The sequence below is a fragment of the Schistocerca cancellata genome, chromosome 9 (assembly GCF_023864275.1).
Source record: "Schistocerca cancellata isolate TAMUIC-IGC-003103 chromosome 9, iqSchCanc2.1, whole genome shotgun sequence".
Taxonomy (NCBI): domain Eukaryota; kingdom Metazoa; phylum Arthropoda; class Insecta; order Orthoptera; family Acrididae; genus Schistocerca; species Schistocerca cancellata.
Genome location: NC_064634.1, coordinates 65,141,235 through 65,168,165, shown reverse-complemented (window position 1 = coordinate 65,168,165; position 26,931 = coordinate 65,141,235). Strand labels below are relative to the sequence as shown.

The 26,931-nt window shown below is 45.6% G+C and overlaps 1 protein-coding gene across 1 annotated transcript; it reads right to left on the bottom strand.

Annotated features, from left to right (window-relative positions):
- Window positions 1-638: 638 nt before the first annotated feature.
- Window positions 639-26,925, bottom strand: LOC126101185 (uncharacterized). The gene is made up of 7 exons (XM_049911882.1): window positions 26,800-26,925; window positions 15,168-15,446; window positions 12,350-12,540; window positions 8,564-8,840; window positions 8,385-8,494; window positions 7,065-7,350; window positions 639-1,139 (listed from the first exon to the last, which is right to left on the bottom strand). The coding sequence occupies exons 2-7, from the start codon at window positions 15,183-15,185 to the stop codon at window positions 639-641; spliced, it is 1,383 nt and encodes a 460-aa protein (XP_049767839.1). The 5' UTR covers window positions 15,186-15,446; window positions 26,800-26,925.
- Between the last annotated feature and the right edge of the window lie 6 nt (window positions 26,926-26,931).

Here is a 26,931-nt window from a genome sequence, read left to right as displayed (position 1 = left end):
AGGAAGTCTTTTCTGAAAGTATTTGTATGGAGTGTAGCTGTGTATGGAAGTGAAACATGGGCGATAAATAGTTGGGACAAGAAGAGAATAAAAGCTTTCGAAATGTGGTGCTACAGAAGAATGCTGAAGATTAGATGGGCAGATCACATAAATAATGAGGGGGTATTGAATAGGATTGGGGAGAAGAGGAGTTTGTAGCACAACTTGACTAGAAGAAGGGATCGGTTGGTAGGACATGTTCTGAGGCATCAAGGGATTACCAATTTAGCATTGGAGGGCAGTGTGGAGGGTAAAAATCGTAGAGGGAGACCAAGAGATGAATACACTAAGCAGATTCAGAAAAATGTAGGCTGCAGTACATAGTGGGAGATGGAGAAGCTTGCTCAGGATAGAGTAGCATGGAGAGCTGCATCAAACCAGTCTCAGGACTGAAGACCACAACAACAACAACTGGAACGTAAAATGTATAACATCTGCCGCTGTGATGTGGTCAATTGAGTTTGTGAAGTAGTTAGCGAGCCTACCAAGTAAAGGGGACACCACGGTGTTGGGACGCCACGCGCCTGCAGGTACAAGTGACAGGTAGCCGGGAACACGTGTGGAGCCCACGCCGGCTAACCTAGGGCGCGCGCTCGGAGTCAGGCGGCCCCGCAGACGGCGCCCCTCTGGCCCTGGACTCCAGCGCCGTCCTCCAGCACCTGGAACTCCTCGAACTCCATGTCGGGGTAGCGCCGGGGCTGGGCGGCCGCGCCCCCGCCGCAGTAGGCGGCCAGGCGGCTGTCGGCCGCCTCCTTGCCGCTCTTCCTGCTCTTCTGCTCCTCCTGGGGCGGCGGCGGCCGCAGCGAGACGTCTCCCAGGGTGGAGGTGAAGACCGGCCCTTCTTCACTGGGACTGCTACCCACGTCGGCGGCGAGCTGCAGCCTGGAGCCGCAGCTGTGGCTCTTGACGAGGCGGAAGCCGCCGCCGCCGCCGCCGATCTCGCTGAGCACGGCTGCGACCGGGGGCGTTGCGGGGGTGCGCGCCACCACCCGCCCCCCGTAGTAGGTGACGCTGAGGCCGCGCGCGCGGATGCGCTCCAGCACCTCTCCAGATACGCGCGCCTCTCCAGCAGGGCTGCCGCCGCGGCCCGCGTCCTCCTCCTGTCCACAGTAGAGATGGGGGATCCGCTCTTGAACTAATTCGTAGAGTTCAGTCTTTCAAAGGAGTGAACAATCAGTGATTCAGAAAAAAAGAACGGTAGCTCCAAACGTTTCCCACGGCGGAGAGAGAGAGAGAGAGAGAGAGAGAGAGAGAGAGAGAGAGAGAGACGGAGCATATCAGCAGCGCCTCTGCTGGTCAGAGCACAGTGCACACCACACAACACAGCCAACGCCGGCCTCTGCCCTGCTTCTACCTTGGCTGCCTGCATTGTGCAGTGCGCCATTGGATTTTGTGTTTCACATATGCCGTGCCGTCTCTGTGCGTCGTCTGCCGCCTGCAGCGTCTGGCGCAGCGTAACTTCGCATCGCTCTCTGTCGGCGATCGTTTCAGTCGCACGTCCTGCCCTCTGGGCAGTTGATGCGAGTAACAGGACAGAGAGCCACCTAGCGGATAACATAGGAACTACTTGCAAAAACCCGCTCGCAAGGGAACGAACTATTTGTCTCGGAGCGGGTGAGTTCACCGCTACCCCCACCCTCAGAACTCGCCCGCTCAACGCTCGCCCCACCGTCTCGACTCTAGCCAGAGCGTTGAGCAAAGCGACTCAGGTGTCACGGCTGGTCTCTGCGGTCTCAGCTCACGCAGTAATACAGCTCGCGGCTCGACCTACTCGACTCAGCGCCTCTGCATCGGAGTCCGTCTCTACTGGATATTGTTCTTCGTAGTAATACCGCTATGTATATTACATGATTATGTTATGTATACATCATTTGTTTTTATTTTATTTTTATTTGTTTAAACTGATTAGATTAGGTTCCTGATGACTCCTCTTACTATAGGATTTTTATTATGGACACTCGAATTTACGCTTTAATTACGAGCGAACCGATAAACGTATCGCAAAATGTGATACACCAATATTTTCCTTGTTTTATTCTGCGTAAGGCTATATGCAGCACTTTCGTTTTACAGTCAAATTTATATTTTTTTTTATTCTGGTACGGATTTTGCGATTTTAGGCGTCTTCAAAAGGAAACGTTCACTTTAAAAATATATGGCTTGCGATGTATTTGTATGAGGTTAATGAAATTTTAATACATTATAGCCAAATATATTGTTAATGTAAATCTCAAGTTACAACATTTTCCGATCACCCAAAAAACCACGATAGTGCAAAATAAATCAATAATCAAAAACTTTGTCATATCGTGGAAATTTCAATAAACAATACAAAATTCTTACTCATTATCTGTGTTACTTCAAAATAGGATCAAATAAGATCAAAATACAGGTATAGTACTGGAATAAACCAAGTTTAAAGGGCAATGTGCCTTCCATTTATTTTCTATTGTAAATGAGTGGTGAGTCATGAAAAAGAGCTAATTCATTTCAGGGAGTGAACAGTTCTGATCCAATCTCTGAAAAGAACAGTTTTGCCCATCTCTAGTCCACAGTGCCACACGGCTGCGTGTTAGGCCCAGACAAATACCAGCCTGCTCGCACATCGCCGGAACGGACGTGCGCTCTATCTTACAAGCGAATGGTCAGACTTGTTGAAACGTCCCCTTAGAACAATTATACATGACTGTGCTTAAACTGAAAGTGACACACAATATTTTTAGCGCAACGCAATCTGACTTTCAAAAATCCCTACAAAAAAATGGCCCTGACTAACATTAACCTATACGTTTCACAAATCGCTTACCTCACAAAAATCTTGGTTACTCGAACTACTGCAATACAGCGAGCGCCACTACTGCCAGCTAAATAAAAGATTCAAACTACGGAAGGCACTAACTACTAATAGGGATAGTTAGCAAATGAAAGATTTTAATAGAGAACAAACAATGTATTTACCTTAATAGTCATAATATATATAGCAGTTCATAATATCCAGTATAACAAATTTCAAAACTCCGCCATCTCTCTCCCCACATCCACCACTGCTGGCGGCTCACCTCCAACTGCGCAACGCTACGCGCTGTTCACATGCAGCTGCCGCTGCCCAACACTACAATGGCAGACAACAATGCTAACCAGCCACTGACTGCACACAGCACAGCCAGTGATTTTCATACAGATCGCTACGTGGCGTTACCAATAATAAAACCTAAACAGCCTACGTACATAGCCTACTTACATTGCCATGCCGAAACATGTATTGCTTTTTTTAGCACTGTTATTTAACTGTGCAAATGGTCCATATGCAAAATTGTAGCTGCTAACATGAACTGGAAGTCACCTAAAAAAATCACGAACATGTCTGTGTTTCCTGCTTGGCGCTTGCAGTGACGGCTGGCCACCCCTGTAAATGGCGAGTCGCGACAACACCGACTCAAAGGAAGGCCTCGGCGCTTGTTCGTGACGTCACGCCAGCTAGGCACGGCGATCGCCAGGTCTGTTGCAGGCATACTCATAATGGTGGTGTCTCCCTCTCTGACACAGGAAAATGTGAAACTACTGGCGGCAGTTGACCGACACACATTGTTCTGAGAGACTTCTGCAATCAATTAATTGTGCAGTTCATTACACTTCTTAACAAATAGTGTACTCCTGAACTTAAATTCCCACCTGTTTTAAGGACTGACATACAAAAACAACTACATGGTCCAGCAGCAACAAAATTCGTGCTTCTTTACCTTATTTGTAAATCTAAGGAAGTTACGTTTGTACTGGGCTGCTTTTACAAGAAACTGTGAACATATTGGTGCTCTTCTTTAGGTATCTTGGTTGACTATGGGATGAGGAGCACTGAATGTTAATGAAATATCTTGCGATTGTACGCGTTGGGGGAGGGGGTGGGGGACAGAAGAAGAGGCAAAAGAGACACTTGTTTTATCAAATAATTTTTTTTTATCTTATAAACTTTCTCCTTTCAGTTGCAAGAGGGGAATATTTATCTTTTCTAATGTGCGCGTTTAAAAATGTTTAAGCTCAGCAGTATTTGCGATGTATGAAGCTATTTTGTTTCCTGTTTAGAATTCCTTTCGTTTAAAACGACTGTAATCTAATGACTGGCAACAGTTGGGACATTTATACATGTAAATTAGTTCATATTTCCAGTGACGATGTCGAACGAAAATAAATAAATAAATAAAAGAAACGAGTCCATTGTAAGGGGGTCGGGGTAAGTTTCGATAACGAAATGGATCAAGTAAATATAGTTCCTTGAATATAAAATTTCCGAAGCTTGCAATGGGGCAAAGCATCTTCTCATATTGATCTACGTTTTCTTCGACAGGATTCAGTAACACAGAACTATGATCTTCATTTGTAGCTTTACGATAGCAAGAAAATCTTTCATCTAAATAAAACTGCAGAATCCAAAACAATACCAAACATTTTGTCCAAAAATAAGAGATTTATAGTGATAAGCACGCCCAGGCGTTTCTGCCAGCAACAGACCTGGCGTTCGCCTAGCTGACGTGACGTCACCAACAAGCTCCGAGGCCTTCCTTTGAGTCGGTGTTGGTCGCGAGCGTTGTGCGCATGTTCGGGAAGTGCGGGCGTCTTGTCGCGGCATTCACTAAGGAGGAATATCGCTGCACGGTTTTGGTGGAAAGGGGAAACGAATATTCGTTTCTGTGCATGCACGTCCTTTTAATTTCTGCTAGCCAAAACGGCCTTGCTGTGCTGGTACTGCGAACGGCTGAAAGCAAGGGGAAACTACAGCCGTAATTTTTCCCGAGGGCATGCAGCTTTACTGTATGGTTAAATGATGATGATGGCGTCCTCTTGGGTAAAATATTCCGGTGGTAAAATAGTCCCCCATTCGGATCTCCGGGCGGGGACTACTCAAGAGGATGTCGTTATAAGGAGACAGAAAACTTGCGTTCTACGGGTCGGAGCATGGAATGTCAGATCCCTTAATCGGGCAGGTAGGTTAGAAAATTTAAAATGGGAAATGGATAGGTTGAAGTTAGATATAGTGGGAAGTCGTTTCTGAAAGTATTTATATGGAGTGTGGCCATGTATGGAAGTGAAACGTGGACGATAAATAGTTTGGACAAGAAGAGAATAGAAGCTTTCGAAATGTGGTGCTACAGAAGAATGCTGAAGATTAGATGGGTAGATCACATAACTAATGAGGAGGTATTGAACAGAATTGGGGAGAAAAGGAGTTTGTGGCACAACTTGACCAGAAGAAGGGATCGGTTGGTAGGACATGTTCTGAGGCATCAAGGGATCACAAATTTAGCATTGGAGGGCAGCGTGGAGGGTAAAAATCGTAGAGGGAGACCAAGAGATGAATACACTAAGCAGATTCAGAATGATGTAGGTTGCAGTAAGTACTGGGAAATGAAGAAGCTTGCACAGGATAGAGTAGCATGGAGAGCTGCATCAAACCAGTCTCAGGACTGATGACGACAACAACAACAACAACAACAACAACGTATTTGTCCGCAGCTTGTGGTCGTGCGGTAGCGTTCTCGCTTCCGCGCCCGGGTTCCCGGGTTCGTTTCCCGTCGGGATCAGGGATTTTCTCTGCCTCGTGATGACTGGATGTTGTGTGCTGTCCTTAGGTTAGTTAGGTTTAAGTAGTTCTAAGTTCTAGGGGACTGATGACCACAGACGTTAAGTCCCTTAGTGCTCAGAGCCATTTTATAACGTAGCGATAGAGGTCAGGGTTGTACAAAAGGCAGTTATAAGCGCGGAAACCATGCGACAATAATGTCTTACTTCACAAAATTGTTTACAGACTTCCAGGTCATGTCAGCAGCTAAAATTCTGCGTACAGACTTCTTGCAATGTTAACTCACTGTGGTAAAAAAAGCAACACAGGTTTCGACATGACAAGTCTGACCTTTCCCTTGTTAGATCGTAGATGATATATAAATCTGGTCAAAAGTATCTGGACAGCGCTACTGACGTCACGAGAGGCAGACCCGCCAGTGAAGTAAGAGGCGTGGAGAACGAGCTGCCCGAGAGAAGTAATAAGACTGATCTTTTATGTACCAAATTTTTAATTTTTTTTAAACAACAACACTGTCGAAACTTCCTGGCAGATTAAAACTGTGTGCCGGACCGACACTCGAACTTGGAACCTTTGACTTTTGCTGGCAAGTGCTTTACCAACTGAACTACCCAAGCACGACTCACGCTCCGTCCTCACAGCTTTACTTCCGCCAGTGCCTCGTCTCCTACCTTCCAAACTTCACAGCTAATTTAACGGAGTTACATTTTATACCAGGATACTTTCTCGCTGGAGGCCATAGTTTTCAAATTGCTCAAGAAAAACGCGTTCTAAGGTCACTTTTGTACGCATTTCTTGATTAATCGTAAAACTACGGCCTCTATTGAAAACACGTCCCAGAGCAAAATTGAACTAAATTAAATTTCTTAGAAAAAGGTCCTGTTCATTTTCCCTGTAGGATCAATAGTTCGTGCATGGCGAGCGAGAGAATATGATTATCTTGTGCAAGGTATTTGAAGGTGTTACAGGTTGCATAAAACTCAGCAGTAGGGGCAGCTGAATCGCGCTGTATGCAGATTTTGAAGAAACGACACATGCAGTTCAGTAAAAACTGATGTCGAGGCAGGTCACTGTGACCTCCCAAAATTAGAATGGCGACCGTGCAAAAACGTGGCCGATGGCTGTTGATATTGTGACTGTGTATGATCTCTGCATAATAAATGTAATTCTGTGGAGACGCTTTTTGACTTATTGCTCGATAGATGGAACTCGGGGCCAGCGTAAATGAACTCTGGGAGCAAACGTTTTGGAATGGACTGCATCCAGTTTTGTTGATACATAGTGTTATGAAATCCGAATGCCGGATGTGATCTGTGGGGACTGAGACTCCGTTGTTCACTAACCTCGACCTCAGAAGGCGCCACAGTGTGTGGTGTGTGAAGGGAGCACAGCCTGTGTGCCCTGCCCGCCCCCCTCCCCTACTCTGCTGCGATTTCTGCTCTCTACTCACGTCTTCGTCGTCGTCATCGTCGTCGCCGCTGCCGCGGTCCGAGTCCGACCCCCTGGAGCTGCGCGCCTCGTACGAGCTGCTGAGGTCGCTGGAGACTCCGGACGAGACGCTGCCGCAGTCCGTCCAGCGGCGGCCGGGGGCGGACAGCGCTCGCCGCCCGGAGGCAGGGGGCGTGGGGGCGGCGCCTCCGCCTCCGAGGCCGCCCCCGGCGGCCAGCGTCGCCTCGAACACCTGCCGCGCGCGGCGCACCGTGTCCGGGTCTGGCAGCTCCTCGTCCAGCAGTTCCCTGCGGGCACACGTGTAGTTGCAGTAGTAGTAGTAGCAGTAGCAGTAGTAGTAGGACAGGGTGTATACGGCCCGGGACATCCGGGAGATCCGGCAAAAACCCGGGAATTTTTTCATCCGGGAAAAACCCGGGAATTTTTTCATCCGGGAAAAACCTGGGAATTTCTTAGAATTCCGGGATTTTTCATTGTTTTAAATTTCAGTTAAAGTTTTGTAGGTTTGACGTGTAAGATGTGATACTCTGACAAAGAACTTTAGTCCACTATTGCTGAATAATACTGCAGCAATGAAACATACATCAGGGAATAACACCAAAATAAAAGTTTAGTTGCATAGAAAATGGGTAATTTACACAATGCACAGACCAGTTTGCCGACACCGCAAAGTTTCAAAGGCTTTTGGTCGAAGATTATGCAGTACGTCCATAACAACTAACGTGCATTCAATGTGCGTCACGTCACAATTGTTTACATTTCTAACAGATCACCAGTAAATATTACGAATAGTGGCTTGAGATGCGTTACTTTCAAAGGAAATTTCCACACAAGATGATTTATGTTACGTGCGAGAACGTGCAGTGAATTTCTTAAATCACAGGGCGTTATAACTCTCATTCAAAACGTAACACTTTGAGTATCAGGCATTTGAAAAATGTCGGGCCCAGAAGATAAGTCATTTATGCCACTATTTAATGTTTTACCGGCACGTTTGTATTTGATATGACTTAACGTGTAGCACACGCTAAAAAAAGACCGAGCTTCAAGTTAGTTTTCATATTTAATGTTGTTCTTACGTAGATAAAAAATTATGCGATCGATGGCAGAAAGTGTAATTGACCTTCAAAAAAATGTGCATAATGTGTTACTGAGTAATGTCACAAGTCTTTTCATGCCAGAACACCTCGACTTTTCTACGCAATAACCGGCAAATCCGGGAAAAATCCGGGAATTTTTTTTTCTTGTCCACGTAGACACCCTGTAGAAGGAGGAGGACAAAATGAAGACAGAGAGAGAGACGTGTAGGGTGTGCGCTGACCTGTTGTGGCGCTTGGGGTGGAAGAAGCGCAGCGCGCGCGGGATGGTGTAGCTCTTGGCGCGCTCCACGGCGGCGCCGCCCCCGCCCCCGCCTCCCGCAGCCGCCCCCGGCGGAGGTGGCGCGTGCGCGGAGGCGGCTTTGACGGTGGCGCCGGCGATGCGGCAGGTGCGCGCGCGCGCCGGCAGCGGCTCGACGACGACGAGCGCGCTGGTGAGCAGCAGGTCGCGCAGCCCCTGCCTGTTGGACTGCAGGTAGCGCGCCAGCCCGTCCAGCGCCGCCTCCAGAGGCTCCTGCTGCTGCTGGCTGTCCGTCCCCCCCTGGTCGTGGTCGCCCTGGCTGTGCGCGTCCAGCCGCCCCGGCACCGACCTGTGCAGTCCGAAGCGCGCGCCGCGCTCCAGCGAGTGGCACTGCGACTGCGCGTGCGCAGGAGACTCGCCGTCCTTGCAGCTCAGCGCCCTGCGTGCACATACGTCATCACCCGTCAGTGCGCGCGCACGTCGACACGAGGTGGAAGGGGCGGTAATAATACAGGGTGATTCAAACAGAATACCACAACTTTAAAAATGTGTATTTAATGAAAGAAACATAATATAACCTTCTGTTATACATCATTACAAAGAGTATTTAAAAAGGTTTTTTTTCACTCAAAAACAAGTTCAGAGATGTTCAATATGGCCCCCTCCAGACACTCGAGCAATGTTGTTGTTGTTGTGGTCTTCAGTCCTGAGACTGGTTTGATGCAGCTCTCCATGCTACTCTATCCTGTGCAAGCTCCTTCATCTCCCAGTACCTACTGCAACCTACATCTTTCTGAATCTGCTTAGTGTATTCATCTCTTGGTCTCCCCCTACGATTTTTACCCTCCACGCTGCCCTCCAATACTAAATTGGTGATCCCCTGATGCCTCAGAACATGTCCTACCAACCGATCCCTTCTTCTGATCAAGTTGTGCCACAAACTTCTCTTCTCCCCAATCCTATTCAATACTTCCTCATTAGTTATGTGATCTACCCATCTAATCTTCAGCATTCTTCTGTAGCACCACATTTCGAAAGCTTCTATTCTCTTCTTGTCCAAACTATTTAATGTCCATGTTTCACTTTCATACATGGCTACACTCCATACAAATACTTTCAGAAATGACTTCCCGACACTTAAATCTATACTCGATGTTAACAAATTTCTCTTCTTCAGAAACGCTTTCCTTGCCATAGCCAGTCTACATTTTATATCCTCTCTACTTCGACCATCATCAGTTATTTTGCTCCCCAAATAGCAAAACTCCTTTACTACTTTAAGTGTCTCATTTCCTAATCTAATACCCTCAACATCACCCGACTTAATTCGACTACATTCCATTATCCTCGTTTTCCTTTTGTTGATGTTCATCTTATATCCTCCCTTCAAGACACTATCCATTCCGTTCAACTGCTCTTCCAAGTCCTTTGCTGTCTCTGGCAGAATTACAATGTCATCGGCGAACCTCAACGTTTTTATTTCTTCTCCATGGATTTTAATATCAACAATATCAACCTGATACTCCAACTCGTCCCACACTCTGTGAGGCATATCAGGCGTAACAGTTTGGATAGCTGCTGTTATTTCTCGTTTCAAATCATCAATGGTGGCTGGGAGAGGTGGCCGAAACACCATATCCTTAACATACACCCATAAGAAAAAAATCGCAGGGGGTAAGATCAGGGCTTCTTGGAGGCCAGTGATGAAGTGCTCTGTCACTTTTCCCTTTGCACAAACACCCATTCTCTGTAAACTGTTTATACCAACGTTTAATACACCACCTATCAGGAGATTTAACACCGTACTTCGTTCGAAATGCACGCTGAACAACTGTCGTCGATTCACTTCTGCCGTACTCAATAACACGAAAAGCTTCCTGTTGAGCGGTCGCCATCTTAGCATCAACTGACGCTGACGCCTAGTCAACAGCGCCTCAAGCGAACAAATGTACAACTAAATGAAACTTTATAGCTCCCTTAATTCGCCGACAGATAGTGCTTAGCTCTGCCTTTTGTCGTTGCAGAGTTTTAAATTCCTAAAGTTGTGCTATTCTTTTTGAATCACCCTGTACTTCTCGCTCGACTTCCACAATACGAAATCCGTGTACGCAGTTGCGCAAGCACAGGTTTTACTTGCCCTGTATGCGCTCCGGCACACAGTTTAAATCTGCCAGGACGTTTCATATCAGCGCACACTCCGCTGCAGAGTGAAAATCTCATTCTGGAAACATCCCCAAGGCTGTGGCTAAGCCATGTTTCCGCAGTATCCTTCCTTTCAGGAGTGCTAGTTCTGCAAGGTTCGCAGGAGAGCTTCTGTACAGTTTGGAAAGTAGGAGACGAGGTACTGGCAGAAGTAAAGCTGCGAGGACGGGGAGTGAGTCCTGCTTGGGTAGCTCAGATTGTAGAGCACTTGCCCGCGAAAGGCAAAGGTCCCGAGTTCGAGTCTCGGTCGGGCACACAGTTTTAATCTGCCAGGAAGAAAGAAGCGCACAATCCGCTGCAGAGTGAAAAATCTCATTCTGGAAACATCCCCCAGGCTGAGGCTAAGCCACGTCTCCGCAATATCCTTTCTTTCAGGAGTGCTAGTTCTGCAAGTTTCGCAGGAGAGCTTCTGTAAAGTTTGGAAAGTAGGAGACGAGGTACTGGCAGAAGTAAAGCTGCGAGGACGGGGAGTGAGTCGTGCTTGGGTAGCTCAGATGGTAGAGCACTTGCCCGCGAAAGGCAAAGGTCCCGAGTTCGAGTCTCGGTCCGGCACACAGTTTTAAACTGTCGGGAAGTTTCAAGAATATAATAATTCCAATCCCAAAGAAAGCAGGTGTTGACACATGAGAAAATTACCGAACTATCAGTTTAATAAGTCACAGCTGCAAAATACTAACGCGAATTCTTTACAGACGAATGGAAAAACTGGTAGAAGCCGACCTGGGGGAAGATCAGTTTGGATTCCGTAGAAATGTTGGAACACGTGAGGCAATACTGACCTTACGACTTATCTTAGAAGAAAGATTAAGGAAAGGCAAACCTACGTTTTCAGCATTTGTAGACTTACAAGGGGAGGCCACGATGTTTGGAACGCGGATTTACTGTAAAATTCCTACACTCGTAGTACTCCATGAGGACAACAAAATGTGTAAGCAGTAGCGCGTACTTCTCAAGCGTTATTGAGCAAATCGCAAGATAATTTCGGTCGTCGAATATGTATATATATCTGTGCGTGGCCATTTTAATCATGAAGCGACTGCAGCCAAGTCGTTCTAGGTCTTCCCCAGTCGCGAGTCATAGGCTGGAATGTTCCGTGCTCCCTAAGTCGCAGATCAATTGCTTCGAACGTCTTCCTGTCGGGACACCCTCGTTCTGGAAATCTGTCTCGATACAAACGTACCGGGCCACGGCTATTGCCCCGTGCTAGTCCATACATCAATTGGGCATCTGCCAACTCCGCATTTGTAAACATTGCACTGACTACAAAACCACGTTCGTGATGAACATAACCTGGTGATGGTACGTACTGATGTGCTTGATGCTAGCACTGTACAGCAATGAGTCGCATGCTAACACAAGCACCGAAGTCAACATTACCTTCCTTCAATTGGGCCAACTGGTGGTGAATCGAAGTAGTACAGTACATACTGACGAAACTAAAATGAGCTCTAACATGGAAATTAAGCGTTTCCGGACACATGTCCACATAACTTCTTTATTTGTGTGTGAGGTATGGTTCCTGAAAGTTTGGCCGTACCTTTTTGTAACACCCTGTATATCACTTTCACGTGTCACACACTTTCAACACAACATACACGCCAGCAGGACTGCCGACTGAAGATAAGATGGCCAACAGTTCGTGACGTCACGTGCCTATATGGCCGCTGTGCGTAGGCCTCGTATCTAGAAGGCTTTGCTTAAGCGCTCTGCAGGACAGACCGTGGCTGCCGGCTGCCGGCTACTTGCCTGAAGGAGGCGTCAGAGAGCGCGGCCTCGTGATGGACGCGCAGCGCCTTAGCGTCGAGAGGCGGCGGCGCCGCCGCGGGGCACGTGGTGAGCGTCGCGACGACGGCCGGCGCCGGGGGCGGCGTCGGGGGCGTGCCCGGGGACCTGCGCGGCGTCAGCACCGAGTTGGCGGAGTCCGTCACCCGCAACACCTGCACCCAGCACACACCACACACCGAACGTATTACAACAGTTGCGCTCGACCAAAACTGCGGTTTCGCAGCTTCGCTACACTACATAAATAATGTACGAGGGCAGTTCAATAAGTAATGCAACACATTTTTTTTCTCGGCCAATTTTGGTTGAAAAAACCGGAAATTTCTTGTGGAATATTTTCAAACATTCCCGCTTCGTCTCGTATAGTTTCATTGACTTCCGACAGGTGGCAGCTCTGTACGGAGCTGTTAAAATGGCGTCTGTAACGGATGTGCGTTGCAAACAACGGGCAGTGATCGAGTTTCTTTTGGCGGAAAACCAGGGCATCTCACATATTCATAGGCGCTTGCAGAATGTCTACGGTGATCTGGCAGTGGACAAAAGCACGGTAAGTCGTTGGGCAAACGTGTATCATCATCGCCGCAAGGTCAAGCAAGACTGTCTGATCTCCCTCGTGCGGGCTGGCCGTGCACAGCTGTGACTCCTGCAATGGCGGAGCGTGCGAACACACTCGTTCGAGATGATCGACGGATCACCATCAAACAACTCAGTGCTCAACTTGACATCTCTGTTGGTAGTGCTGTCACAATTGTTCACCAGTTGGGATATTCAAAGGTTTGTTCCCGCTGGGTCCCTTGTTGTCTAACCGAACACCATAAAGAGCAAAGGAGAACCATCTGTGCGGAACTGCTTGCTCGTCATGTGGCTGAGGGTGACAATTTCTTGTCAAAGATTGTTACAGGCGATGAAACATGGGTTCATCACTTCGAACCTGAAACAAAACGGCAATCAATGGAGTGGCGCCACACCCACTCCCCTACCAAGAAAAAGTTTAAAGCCATACCCTCAGCCGGTAAAGTCATGGTTACAGTCTTCTGGGACGCTGAAGGGGTTATTCTGTTCGATGTCCTTCCCCATGGTCAAACGATCAACTCTGAAGTGTATTGTGCTACTCTTCAGAAATTGAAGAAACGACTTCAGCGTGTTCGTACGCACAAAAATCTGAACGAACTTCTCCTTCTTCATGACAACGGAAGACCTCACACAAGTCTTCGCACCCGAGAGGAGCTCACAAAACTTCAGTGGACTGTACTTCCTCATGCACCCTACAGCCCCGATCTCGCACCGTCGGATTTCCATATGTTTGCACCAATGAAGGGCGCAATCCGTGGGAGGCACTACGCGGATGATGAAGAAGTTATTGATGCAGTACGACGTTGGCTCCGACATCGACCAGTGGAATGGTACCGTGCAGGCATACAGGCCCTCATTTCAAGGTGGCGTAAGGCCGTAGCATTGAATGGAGATTACGTTGAAAAATAGTGTTGTGTAGCTAAAAGATTGGGGAATAACCTGGTGTATTTCAATGCTGAATAAAACAACCCCTGTTTCAGAAAAAAAATGTGTTGCATTACTTATTGAACTGCCCTCGTAGTAAAAGGTATAGCGGTAGCATTTATGTAACCAAAGCAATTACTTTTGATGCAAGTACAGGTTTACGTGCACACACACAAAATATATGTATATAATTCTTGTTGTTATTTTATACTGGCCGGCCGCGGTGGCCGAGCAGTTCTAGGCGCTTCAGTCCGGAACCGCGCGACTGCTACGGTCGCAGGTTCGAATCCTGCCTCGGGCATGGATGTGTGTGATGTCCTTAGGTTAGTTAGGTTTAAGTAGTTCTAAGTTCTAGGAGACTGGTGACCTCAGATGTTAAGTCCCATAGTGCTCAGAGCCATTTATTTTATACTCAACAAAACGTTCTTCATGCAATTTTGTCATATGTTGACATGATGGAGACCGTGGCTGTTGTTTGAAGACAAATGTTGATGGTGTTAGGACAGCAACCAGCCACAAATTTACTTTCAGTTCCTTTATTCAAAGGGTACCGTTACCGGTTTCGAATCGTTGTGATTCATCTACAGACGGTTTACACGCTTTCCTTATGACATGTGGTGTGTTTTTTACAGATTAATTTTCCTAAAATATAAATAATACACAATTATAAGCACGCCATACACTGATGGTTACGTTACAGATTTTCGTTGTATGTGACTTACGTGAAATGTCGGTTTGGAGTGTTTGTTTTCATAACATTCGTCCAACAGATGTGAATACATTCCCACTGCATTCTTATTGTTGCACACGTAAATTTTACCTCACTGAACACTTTAGATTAGTCACCGAGAAGATTTCTATCACGCAACACATGTTTTCATACATACAAAGAGCTTGCAAACATATGAGTATCAAAGATGCTATGATATATCGTAACATTTGAAGATGTCCTATGTTTGGAAAGGATCATATATTCACTTATGCAACTGAATTGCCTTTTACTCTAGTACAGAGACTTTGATTCTGTAGAATAAGAATAAGAATTCTGTAATGAATAAAAACTCTATACTCCAGGGGGGAGGCAAGTGCCCCCTCTTGGTGCCCTCCATCCTTCAGTCACCTACACTACTAGTTTTCAGTTTTTCATAAGAACCATATACCAAGCACAAATGAACGGTGAACGAGTAAAAATGAACGGTTCCCAAAAAAGAACGATCAGCAGTGAACTAGTTCCCAAGGATGAACGAGTTTGCCCATCTCTAGTGCGAGTGTGGTGTACATGTACCTGTGGCCGGCGCGACATGTCTTCAGCGTCTTGTTGTTGTTGTTGTTGTTGTTGTTGTTGCGGCTGCTGCTGAGATCCGCCGCCGCAGCGGTCGGCTGTCCCGCGCTGCCCCCTGCTGCTGCTGTTGCTGCTACTTCTGCTTCTGCTTCTGCCGGCAGCGCTCCTGGTTCTTGCCCTGCTCCTGGTCAGAGTGCAGCAACCTCCACCGGCGGCCTCATGCCCTTCTGCTACCTCTGCTGGTTCTGGCTCTGCTTCAGAATCGCTGTCCGCCTGCAGGTTCTGAAAGTACCACCGCGATAAGCTGCTGCTGCTACAATACTACCTTCCGGTTTAACGTTGTAAATAACAGCGGGGGATGGACACTCCTGACAACAGTTTCACAGAGGAAGACCGCACTGCAGTTCCTTCTCTAAATCCTCGCACGAACGAAAAAATGGCTGACATCGAAATAAGTGTCCAAGGAACAGAAAAGCAACTGAAATCACTCAACAGAAGAAAGTCCACTGGACCTGACGGGATACCAATTTGATTCTACACAGAGTACGCGAAAGAACTTGCCCCCCCTTCTAACAGCCGTGTACCGCAAGTCTCTAGAGGAACGGAAGGTTCCAAATGATTGGAAAAGAGCACAGGTAGTCCCAGTCTTCAAGAAGGGTCGCCGAGCAGATGCGAAAAACTATAGGCCTATATCTCTGACGTCGATCTGTTGTAGAATTTTAGAACATGTTTTTTGCTCGCGTATCATGTCATTTCTGGAAACCCAGAATCTACTCTGTACGAATCAACATGGATTCCGGAAACAGCGATCGTGTGAGACCCAACTCGCTTTATTTGTTCATGAGACCTAGAAAATATTAGATACAGGCTCCCAGGTAGGTGCCATTTTCCTTGACTTCCGGAAGGCGTTCGATACAGTTCCGCACTGTCGCCTGATAAACAACGTAAGAGCCTTTGGCGTATATAAATGTACTGTGTGGTTGACAAAATCTTTGTCAATGTATCCATTTTTGTAAATTTTTCAGTATTTTATCATTATATTTTACCGCACTTTGTATGTCATTTCTTCTTCTCATTTTTATTTTAGCTGTATCTTTTCGCATAGAAGGCGGGTTTGCTTTGCAGCGCCCCCGTATGGTTTCTCGTTGTCATAGTCAGTTCTTTATGTATCACTTTAGGTTTGACCTGTGCTTAAGACACTGTTACTACTCATGGAACATATACGCTGAAAGGTAAAGTTGTATGTGCATTTTAAATAGTTTAATGCGTCTATATACATTTAATTGGTTTTGCGTTGCTTTATGTACATTTCTTCATTTGGTCACTGTTATTAATTATTTTTATTCTTGTATTTGTAGCACCGATGATGGCTGCTAATCAGTTGAAATCGGTTTGCAAAAGTAAATAAAGAAAACATGATTTTGCCACTGGTTGCTGCTTATTTGGTAATTTTATGTCTTCAAAAATGGTTCGAGTGGCTCTAAGCACTATGGGATTTAACATCTGAGGTCATCAGTCCCCTAGACTTAGAACTACGTAAACCTAACCAACCTAAGGACATCACACACATCCATGCCCGAAGCAGGATTCGAACCTGCGAGCGTAGCAGCCACGTGGTTCCGGACTGAAGCGCCTAGAACCGCTCGGTCACAAAGGCGGCTAAGAGGTATTCCACGGTTTAAGTCACCTCAGTGTATGACCCCCGCGAGCAACTTCAAACTCACAATATGCCACACACAGGTATGGGCAGCGCAGCAGCCATACTACCGAAAGCGGGCTCGTAAGCTGGAGAGGGGGGCGTGTCCTACCAGCGTGGGCGTCTGGGCGCCAGGGGGGCGGGGCTGGCCGGCTTTGGAAGCGGAGAGTTGTCGCCTGCTCGCACAGCTGCGGCTGCCGCCTGCTCTGAAGGGGACCCTCCCAGCATTCACTGAACTACGGAGGATCCAAATGTGACGTGCGGGCGGGGATCTGAACCCATGTCGCCCCAACTACCGACCCGAGAGTCTCAACTGCAACGATCACAGGTTCGACGGCAGAGTTCTAGATTAAACGCGTTACAGCTTCTCATCTCAACGTTTTCTGCGTGGGTTACAGTTTCGTATTTAAGCCAAGGCGAACGAGGAACAAGTAGGCACAGAACTCACCGATGTCCTAGTATTGTAAAATAGCGCCCTAATTGACAATTATGCTGCGACGCTCACCCACTTACGCGATATGATCTAATATTTAAATTGATCTAGATTTTAGTTTCTTATTCTTCTCATTGTTCTTGTCATTATTATTATTATTTCTTTCCTTTCTCAGACGTTATGTCTGGTTAAAAATGGAAAGTGACGCGGACCTTGATCAAGCGTGATTTCCTTCTAACTGTACGGTATATGTTATATTGCATTTAGGAACTTTCGGGTAATTGAACATGTATCAATAATTACAGATTTCTGTAGTTGTATATATACGTTTGGATGTAGCTGTATTGCGTTGATGTACTGGTGGATATTGTGTGGTATGACTCCTGTAGTTGATAGTATAATTGGTATAATGTCAACTTTATCCTGATGCCACATGTCGACTTCCTCAGCCAGATGGATGTATTTTTCAATTTTTTCTCCTGTTTTCTTCTGTATATTTGTTGTATTGGGAATGGATATTTTGATTAGTTGTGTTGATTTCTCCTTTTTATTGGTGAGTATGATGTCCGGTTTGTTTTGTATTGTTGTTTTATTTGTTATAATGGTTCTGTTCCAGTATAATTTGTATTCATCATTCTCAAGTGCACTTTGTGGTGCATACTTGTATGTGGAAACGTGTTGTTTTATTAGTTTATGTTGCATGGCAAGTTGTTGATGTATTATTTTTGCTACATTGTCGAGTCTTCTGGGGTATTCTGTATTTGCTAGTATTGTACATCCGCTTGTGGTGTGATCTACTGTTTCTATTTGTTGTTTGCAAAGTCTGCATTTATCTGTTGTGGTACTGGGATCTTTAATAATATGCTTGCTGTAATATTTGGTGTTTATTGTTTGATCCTGTATTGCGATCATGAATCCTTCTGTCTCACTGTATATATAGCCTTTTCTTAGCCATGTGTTGGATGCGTCTTGATCGATGTGTGGCTGTGTTAGATGATACGGGTGCTTGCCATGTAGTGTTTTCTTTTTCCAATTTACTTTCTTCGCATCTGTTGATGTTATGTGATCTAAAGGGTTGTAGAAGTTGTTATGAAATTGCAGTGGTGTAGCCGATGTATTTATATGAGTGATTGCTTTGTGTATTTTGCTAGTTTCTGCTCGTTCTATAAAGAATTTTCTTAAACTGTCTACCTGTCCATAATGTAGGTTTTTTTTTATATCGGTAAATCCTCTTCCTCCTTCCTTTTTGCTTAATGTGAATCTTTATCATTAAGTAGAAAGGAAGGGGGAAGAGGATTTATCGATATAAAAAAACCTACATTATGGACAGGTAGACAATTTAAGAAAAATTCTTTATAGAATTATTATTATTATTATTATTATTATTATTAGTGGCAGCAGGTGCTGGGGTACAAGTACTGCCAGTATTAACTCTACTAGTTCATAGTATTTTTTACTCACACTGCTCCTTCTGACACTCACGTCATTTTAATACTATTTGTCATATTAAAATTGGTATTTCTTACGTAACTATCATGTAAAATAGGTATCGTATGTGTTAAACCCTGGCCCAACGCAAGACAGGCTCCCATGGTCCTAATCAGATCAGGTTGAATAATTAAGAAGATAATTTGTTATTGAGGCGGTAATAACGAATGTAAAATTAGAGAGATTCGAGCGTGCGCGGAGGCTTTCCGGCAGTCGTTCTTCCCGCGAATCATACACGACTGGAACAGAAAAGGGAGATAATGACAGTGGCACGTAAAGTGCCCTCCGCCACACACCGTTGGGTGGCTTGCGGAGTATAAATGTAGATGTAGATGTAGATGTAGATGTAGAATTATTCCATGAACGTGTTGAAGGCGCTATGGATCTTGGCTTTTGTATTTAATCGCTGGCTAAAATTGTATATTGTGCGTGCTGTTGGTAACAGTATATGTATTGCTAAAGCTCAAAAAGATGCAGTAGTGTTTTGTTTAAACAAAAGTCTACCACCAAACGTCTTGGTGGCGCTTGCAGTGAACGGTCTTTGGTATGTATTAATAGAATAAATCGCTGTCGTGTCACATTTAATCATGTAGGAATGGGTATAGAGAAAGCTCCTAACTTTCACTGTGCGCACATACTATTAAGTTTTCTGGCTGTGTGTCTGTTTCGAGTAACTGACTCGATATACATCGAAATGTATTCGCCGCCAGCTCTAGCTAACAGACTAAGCGAGTGTGTTACGCGTCGACAGTGTCACTACTCTGTCCGCTGGGATCTTTGATACATTTCAGTGATTCTTAACTCCTGCCCGCGTCTCTTGAACTTCAGTAGATATCGACTCACTGGACAAAGTGTCGCCTGTGAGCTACCGTTAGCAACAACCATAAGGAAGTCAAAAACCGGCCGACGCTGTTCGATTTCTATCGATTCTGTCACTGCCAACAGCTACGTAGGCGAGAGCCCTTCCACAGTGGGGCCATCTGCTTCCTACGGCGCCTGTCCACCACATACACTGCTGGCCATTAAAGTTACTACACCACGAAGATGACGTGCTACAGACGCGAAATTTAACCGACAGGAAGATGATGTTGTGATGCGCAAATGATTAGCTTTTCAGAGCATTCACACAAGGTTAGCGCCGGTTGCGACACCTACAACGTGCTGACATGAGGAAAGTCTCCAACCGATTTCTCATACACAAACAGCAATTGACCGGCGTCGCCTGGAGAAACGTTGTTGTGATGCCTCGTGTAAGGAGGAGAAATGCGTACCATCACGTTTCCGACTTTGATAAAGGTCGAATTGTAGCCTATCGCGATTGCAGTTTGCCGTATCGCGACATTGCTGCTCGCGTTGGTCGAAATCCACTGACTGTTAGCAGAACATGGAATCAGTGGGTTCAGCAGGGTAATATGGAATGCCGTGCTGGATCCCAACGGCCTCGCATCACTAGCAGTCGAGATGACAGGCATCTTATCCGCATGGCTGTAACGGATCGTGCAGCCACGTCTCGATCCCTGAGTCAACAGATGGGCACGTTTGCAAGAGAACAACCATCTGCACGAACAGTTCGACGACGTTTGCAGCAGTATGGACTGTCAGCTCAGAGACCATGGCTGCGGTTACCCTTGACGCTGCATCACAGACAGGAGCGCCTGCGATGGTGTACTCAACGACGAACCTGGGTGCACGAATGGAGAAACGTCATTTTTTTGGATGACTCCAGGTTCTGTTTACAGCATCATGATAGCCGCATCCGTGTTTGGCGACATCGCGGTGAATGCACATTGGAAGCGTGTATTCGTCATCGCCATACCGGCGTATCACCCCGTGTGATGGTGTGGGGAGCCATTGGTTACACGTCTCGGTCACCTCTTGTTCGCATTGACGGCACTTTGAACAGTGGACGTTACATTTCAGATGTGTTACGACCAATGGCTCTACCCTTTTTTTATCCCTGCGAAACCCTACATTTCGGCAAGATAATGCACGACCGCATGTTTCAGGTCTTGTACGGGCCTTTCTGGATACAGAAAAAGTTCGACTGCTGCCCTGGCCAGCACATTCACCAGATCTCTCACCAACTGAAAATGTCTGGTCAATGGTGGCCGAGCAACTGGCTCGTCACAATACGTCATTCACTACTCTTGATGAACTGTGGTATCGTGTTGAAGCTGCATTGGCAGCTGTACCTGTACACGCCATCCAAGCTCTGTTTGACTCAATGCCCAGGCGTATCATGGCCGTTATTACGGCCAGAGGTGGTTGTTCTGGTACTGATTTCTCAGGATCTATGCACCCAAATTGCGTGAAAATGTAATCACATGTCAGTTCTAGGATAATATATGTGTCGAATGAATACCCGTTTATCATCTACATTTCTTCTTGGTGTAGCAACTTTAATGGTGTAGTTATAGAGTGCGATCAGAAACAAAACAGCTTGCAAATAAATCGATAGGCGGCAGAATCGATCGAAAGGGCCCTGCACTTCCATGACCTGATACGAGACCCAAGACACTATATAAAATCGACATGATAGACACCTCAGAGGAAGATGACGAAACTGACCCAAGAAGCGCATACGTACGAACCAGTGGTAGGCGTATGGCTCGATGTCTTTCCGTAGTAATCCTTCCCCACCCCCCGGACTTTGGTGTTAGAAATCTACAACTTATCACTAATCTTTCTTCAGCTCAATAAAATAACTTGTAAGTTTAGAATTGCAGTAGATATATATTTTATACTTTTTGTTTTAATAGTGAAATAAAAAGCTGAAGTGGAAAACAAAATAATAGTACGTCCTGTAATGGTACTGGAATTACGTAACCATTACGGCACCTCACCTCAACCTCTCGATACCAGCAATACTCTACTGTGTTTCTGTAAAATAGTTAACATATTTCTGTGACAACATTCAGATTTGATTTCATTAATGTAGAGGTACTTCGCTACATTGATATGTTTATATTGCAGTGAAATTATTCTTATGTGTATTCTTTCTTTCGTCACTATGATCTTTGACGTACTTGTAACTCTGATTTTTGGCCGCGTAAGCGGTTACTAGAGAGTCAAGCTTTGGTCGTCAAGTTAAAAAGGCGCAAATTGTAGTCAGTTTATGAAATGTGAACTTTAACAGTGAGGAAGGTATTTTCAAGTATGTTTTATATTGTGAAGTGGTGTTGCAACAAAAGTAATAAAAAATAAGTGTGACTTAAATTCAGAGTGCTGATTACTTTTTTACATCACCATTGTCTTAACTTGCAAAAGTTTAATCTTCAAGAATGGTTTATGAAACACATCTGTAAAACTTTCGAATATCGCAGAATAACACCTAGGCCTCTTTGCATCCGAGCTTGGAATCATCACTACCTAGATTTTCGACGATTGAGTCATGAGTTCACAACGAGACAAGCGTGGGAAACACGAAAAGATGAGTGCCTAGTTTATGCATTATTTCAAGAAATGACTTTATTAACTGTGCTCTAATGACACCTGCCACATAATATAACTTTGTTGTTGCCCGAAAATGCAATATTTAGCAGCGTGGACCTTTGTTGTGGTAGGGTTGTTAGAGTCCATAAGATAAAGGTGACCTCGTAATCGAGAGGTCCTCGAGCTTACCGCTGAGGACAACTCAGTCTGGCCCGTGACGTAGCGGCTAAGAGGGTACAGAGAAAATCAAGCTTGCATTAAGACGCGAGTAGGAAAACTGCGTTCACAGCATGACAAAGGGGAAAACTGCAACACATCTTGTGTTATTGCAAAGACATCCAAAAGACGTGAAGGAAATTCCTTTGTATCGATACCGGAATGTGGCTTTAAAATGGTGGACTTAGTAGAAGCGATATGAAACCGAGGGGTTGAAGAGTGACGCCACTAGAGAGAGAGAGAGAGAGAGAGAGAGAGAGAGAGAGAGAGAGAGGGGGGGGGGGGAGTATGTCCTATTGTCCCAGAGAAGGTAGCGAAATTACGCGTGCAAGCGTTTCAGGCAGAAACCGCAACAAATTTTCTGGCTGTATGACATACCAGGGTAGTTAATGCTCAGACACTGGGCTGGAGGCAACATTGGGTGTTGAAACAATGGGTGTTGAAATGCAACCTTACATCGGTGGTAAGAATTCTGAACGGCAGAGAGAGAAGTGACGCACTGGAACGCGCGTAATATGGAAACAAAACACGTAAGCTAAGCGAGAGCCCCCCGCTGGTGTTTGTACAGACCTGCGCGACAGCGGGGAAGCGACGACCACGCCCACCCAGCAGTCCGTATTCCGAGTCCGCGCACTGACCTTCAGAAACCTGCGCCTGCGAAAACACTGAATACTCGGAGGAACGCAAACGCCGTGTCTGCTTCTTAGTTTCTCTCTCGCACCGAGTAACAACACCGAATGTCTTAGCCTCTTCAATTGTACATAAGCAGTAGAAAACTTGGATATAGGCGCACTACAGGTGGAAATTCCCCAGCGATATCATTTATGAGTATATGCGTCTCTTTATCGACGAGCAGCTTTTTAATTTCGAATGAATCTGCTATTTGACGCTGAAGATTGACGATGTCGTATTACTGCGACTGCTGTTACTTGCTCTTTTCCACTCTCGTCGACACAAAGACTCCATTGCTTTTGCTGTATCACGTGTTTTAATCGGAAAGTAGTGATCTCATTGTCGACGGCTCGTTGCAGGGTAGCACAGTTTCTAACATTGAGGACAAAGGATAAGCATTAACGCCCCGTCGACGACTAGGTCGGTAATTAAAGAGCAAAAGCTCGGGCTGGAGGCGACGATGGCGCAACAAAGGGGCAGTGTCGTCTTCAGAGAAACATCGCCGCATTCACCTTGACTGATTTATGGGAAATTGGAAGAAACTTGAATGTGGAAGGCAGGAGCGCGGTCAAATAGTCTGCTGTGCGACGACTTTTGCAGTCTCCATAGACGTAAAGTTACAAGGACTGACACTCGCAGAGTTAAGGGGGGGTAGGACGTCAAACTGATCGACTTGGAGCAGGATAGGCACCACAGGACATTTTAATTTCCACTGTCTATACTTTTACAAATAAATTCATGAAACTTTGTCAGCATGACCAGGAAGGGTTCGGGATTCACACTCATAGCAGTGAAAGTTCAAAAATATAACAAAATATATATTTCTTTTACATGTGAAATGTCATCATTTTTTCACTTACTATTGGCTGCATTCGTTGCTATAGGTACACTTTCCTTCATAAATAAGGGAGATTCTTCGATGAATTTTGCACAGCATACTAACCATACTTACAGTTGTATGAAACTACAGAATTTTCCAAATCTATTAAAACTGTGCTAAAATTGAGATAATTAACCATAAAATTTGAGTTTTTTCTAAACATGAAGTTTGAAATGTAACAGCTCATTCATTTTTTCATTAATTAAATAAATTCTAGAGTTTCATACACCTGTAAGTATGGTTTGTATGCTGTGCAAAATTCATCGAAGAATCTCTCTTACTTGTGAAGAAAAGTGTACCTTTAGCAACAAATGCAGCCAATAGTAAGTGAAAAAATGATGAAATTTCACACGTAAAAAAAAATTGTTTTGTTATACTTTTGAACTTACATTGATATGAGTTTGAATCCTGAATCCTTCCTGGTCGTGTTGACAAAGTTTTATGAATTTTATTTGTCAAAGTATAGGCAGTGGAAATTAAAATGTCGTGTGGTACCTCTCCTGCTCCAAGTCGGCCCGTTTGACGTCCTACCCCCCCCCCCACCCACCCCCCTTAACGTATTGCCTCTAGGCTTTTGTGTCAGGCTCTTCCACCGTCATTTTTTAACGATTTTTTGTGAAGTTTCGGGAGCACTTAGGGCTGGCTTTATCAAAGGTTTACCCATCACTGCTGGTGGCGGACCTTCGATATAGGCAGCCGCTCGTGCTGTTGAAGCATCGGAAAAATCGTTAAACGAACGTCGGCCGAAGATCCTGAGACGAAGGCCAAGAGGCGAAAGGTCAACAAGTGGCCACAAAAGGGTCAACAATTTGGTACACCAAAGTTGCTGTTCGATTCTGCAGTGGAGGGATGGTTCCAGGTGCGATTCCCGAAGTTGCTGGCACGTTGTCACTCAGGAAATACGGCAAAGACCACAACAACCAAAAAAATGGTTCAAATGGCTCTGAGCACTATGGGACTCAACTGCTATGGTCATAAGTCCCCTAGAACTTAGAACTACTTAAACCTAACTAACCTAAGGACAGCACACAACACCCAGCCATCACGAGGCAGAGAAAATCCCTGACCCCGCCGGGAATCGAACCCGGGAACCCGGGCGTGGGAAGCGAGAACGCTACCGCACGACCACGAGATGCGGGCGACCACAACAACAACCAACACCAACACCACCGGTCGGACAGCAGTGGTGAGTGACGTGGAGAGGTGAGCACCAGCCGGCTCCAGTGGTGAGGAATCTGCACAGAGCGGCAGCAAGAGCGGGCCGCGACCGACGCTGTCCTAGTATGTGCAGAGTCGAGGCAGCTGGCCATCACGAGTAGAAGAAGAGAGGGGCTACCACACGAACAGCGGCTTCACTTGCAGAGGAACAACAGACGATGCTGACAAGCTAGAAACATTCTAAAGCTAAGATCGCATAAATATTTATTTAAATCACCCGGTTTCGACAGACTTTGCTGTCATCATCAGGTCTTAAAAAATCTTTTTCTTGCGAAACGTTTGCATTATAAGTTGGACCTCGCGCAAAGTTGTTACGTGGATAAAAAAACAGCGCATTATGGAATGTTTGTCGTTGTTGTTGTGGCCTTCAGTCCTGAGACTGGTTTGATGCAGCTCTCCATGCTACTCTATCCTGTGCAAGCTTCTTCATCTCCCAGTACCTACTGCAGCCTACATCCTTCTGAATCTGCTTAGTGTACTCATCTCTTGGTCTCCCTCTACGATTTTTACCCTGCACGGTACCCTCCAATACCAAATTGGTGATCCTTTGTAGCCTGAGAACATGTCCTACCAACCGATCCCTTCTTCTAGTCAAGTTGTGCTACAAATTTTTCTTCCCTCGAATTTTATTCAATACCCCCTCATTAGTTATGTGATCTACCCACTTAATCTTCAGCATTCTTCTGTACCACCACATTTCGAAAGCTTCTATTCTCTTCTTGTCCAAACTATTTACCGTCCATGTTTCACTTCCATACATGGCTACACTCCATACAAATACTTTCAGAAACGACTTCCTGACACTTAAATCTGTACTCGATGTTAAAAAATTTCTCTTCTTCAGAAATGCTTTCCTTGCCATTGCCAGTCTACATTTTATATCCTCTCTACTTCGACCATCATCAGTTATTTTGCTCCCGAAATAGCAAAACTCCTTTACTACTTTAAGTGTCTCATTTCCTAATCTAATACCCTCAACATCACCCGACTTAATTCGACTACATTCCATTATCCTCGTTTTGCTTTTGTTGATGTTCATCTTATATCGTCCTTTCAAGACACTGTCCATTCCGTTCAGGTGCTCTTCCAAGTCCTTTGTTGTCTCTGACAGAATTACAATGTCCTTAGTAGACTATTTAAAAACATAAATCACCTTGTGTCAATGGCTAATACCACAAAGAGATGATTGTAACGTCACTAAGATACAGTACACACAAGCTGGACATATTCTGAACATTCAAAAATTTCAATTTCGCGCAAGGTTCAACTTAAAATGAACAGGTTTCGTAACAAAAAGATTCTTTAACACCTGAAGACAACAGCAAAGTCTGTCGAAACCGGTTGATTTAAATAAAGAAATACTTGCGCGATCGTGGCCTTAGAAGGTTGTTAGGAAGGAGAACTTCGCTCCTTCTGTCTTCTCCTAATAAGAAAATTCGATGCTGACAAGGACCGACGAGAAGTTACGTCGCGATGAAACACGCGCACAGGTACCGCGATAGTGGTCGAGGGAAGAACTTGCAGAGCTTGATCCGCTGAGATCCTGGGCGACGTGTGGCACCAGAGCACAGCACAGGAGGGTAACACGGGGAGCACGCACCTGGCAGACGGTGACGTAGCTGCCGCTGGCGTCCTGTTGCTCGCCGTCTGAGGAGTGCACCGCGTAGTGGCCCGCGGCTCCGCTGCTGCTGCCGCTGCTACTGGCGCTGCTGCCGGCTCTGCTGAGGGCTCT

What these genes read in the sequence shown, in the direction of transcription:
- LOC126101185 (XM_049911882.1), bottom strand. An exon ending in CTCTCTGACGCCTCCTTCAG is followed by an intron (nt 8,841 to 12,349) that starts GCAAGTAGCCGG and finishes ATGTGCACGCAG; the next exon opens with GGCGCTGAGCTGCAAGGACG. An exon ending in CACCCCAAGCGCCACAACAG is followed by an intron (nt 7,351 to 8,384) that starts GTCAGCGCACAC and finishes GTGTGCCCGCAG; the next exon opens with GGAACTGCTGGACGAGGAGC.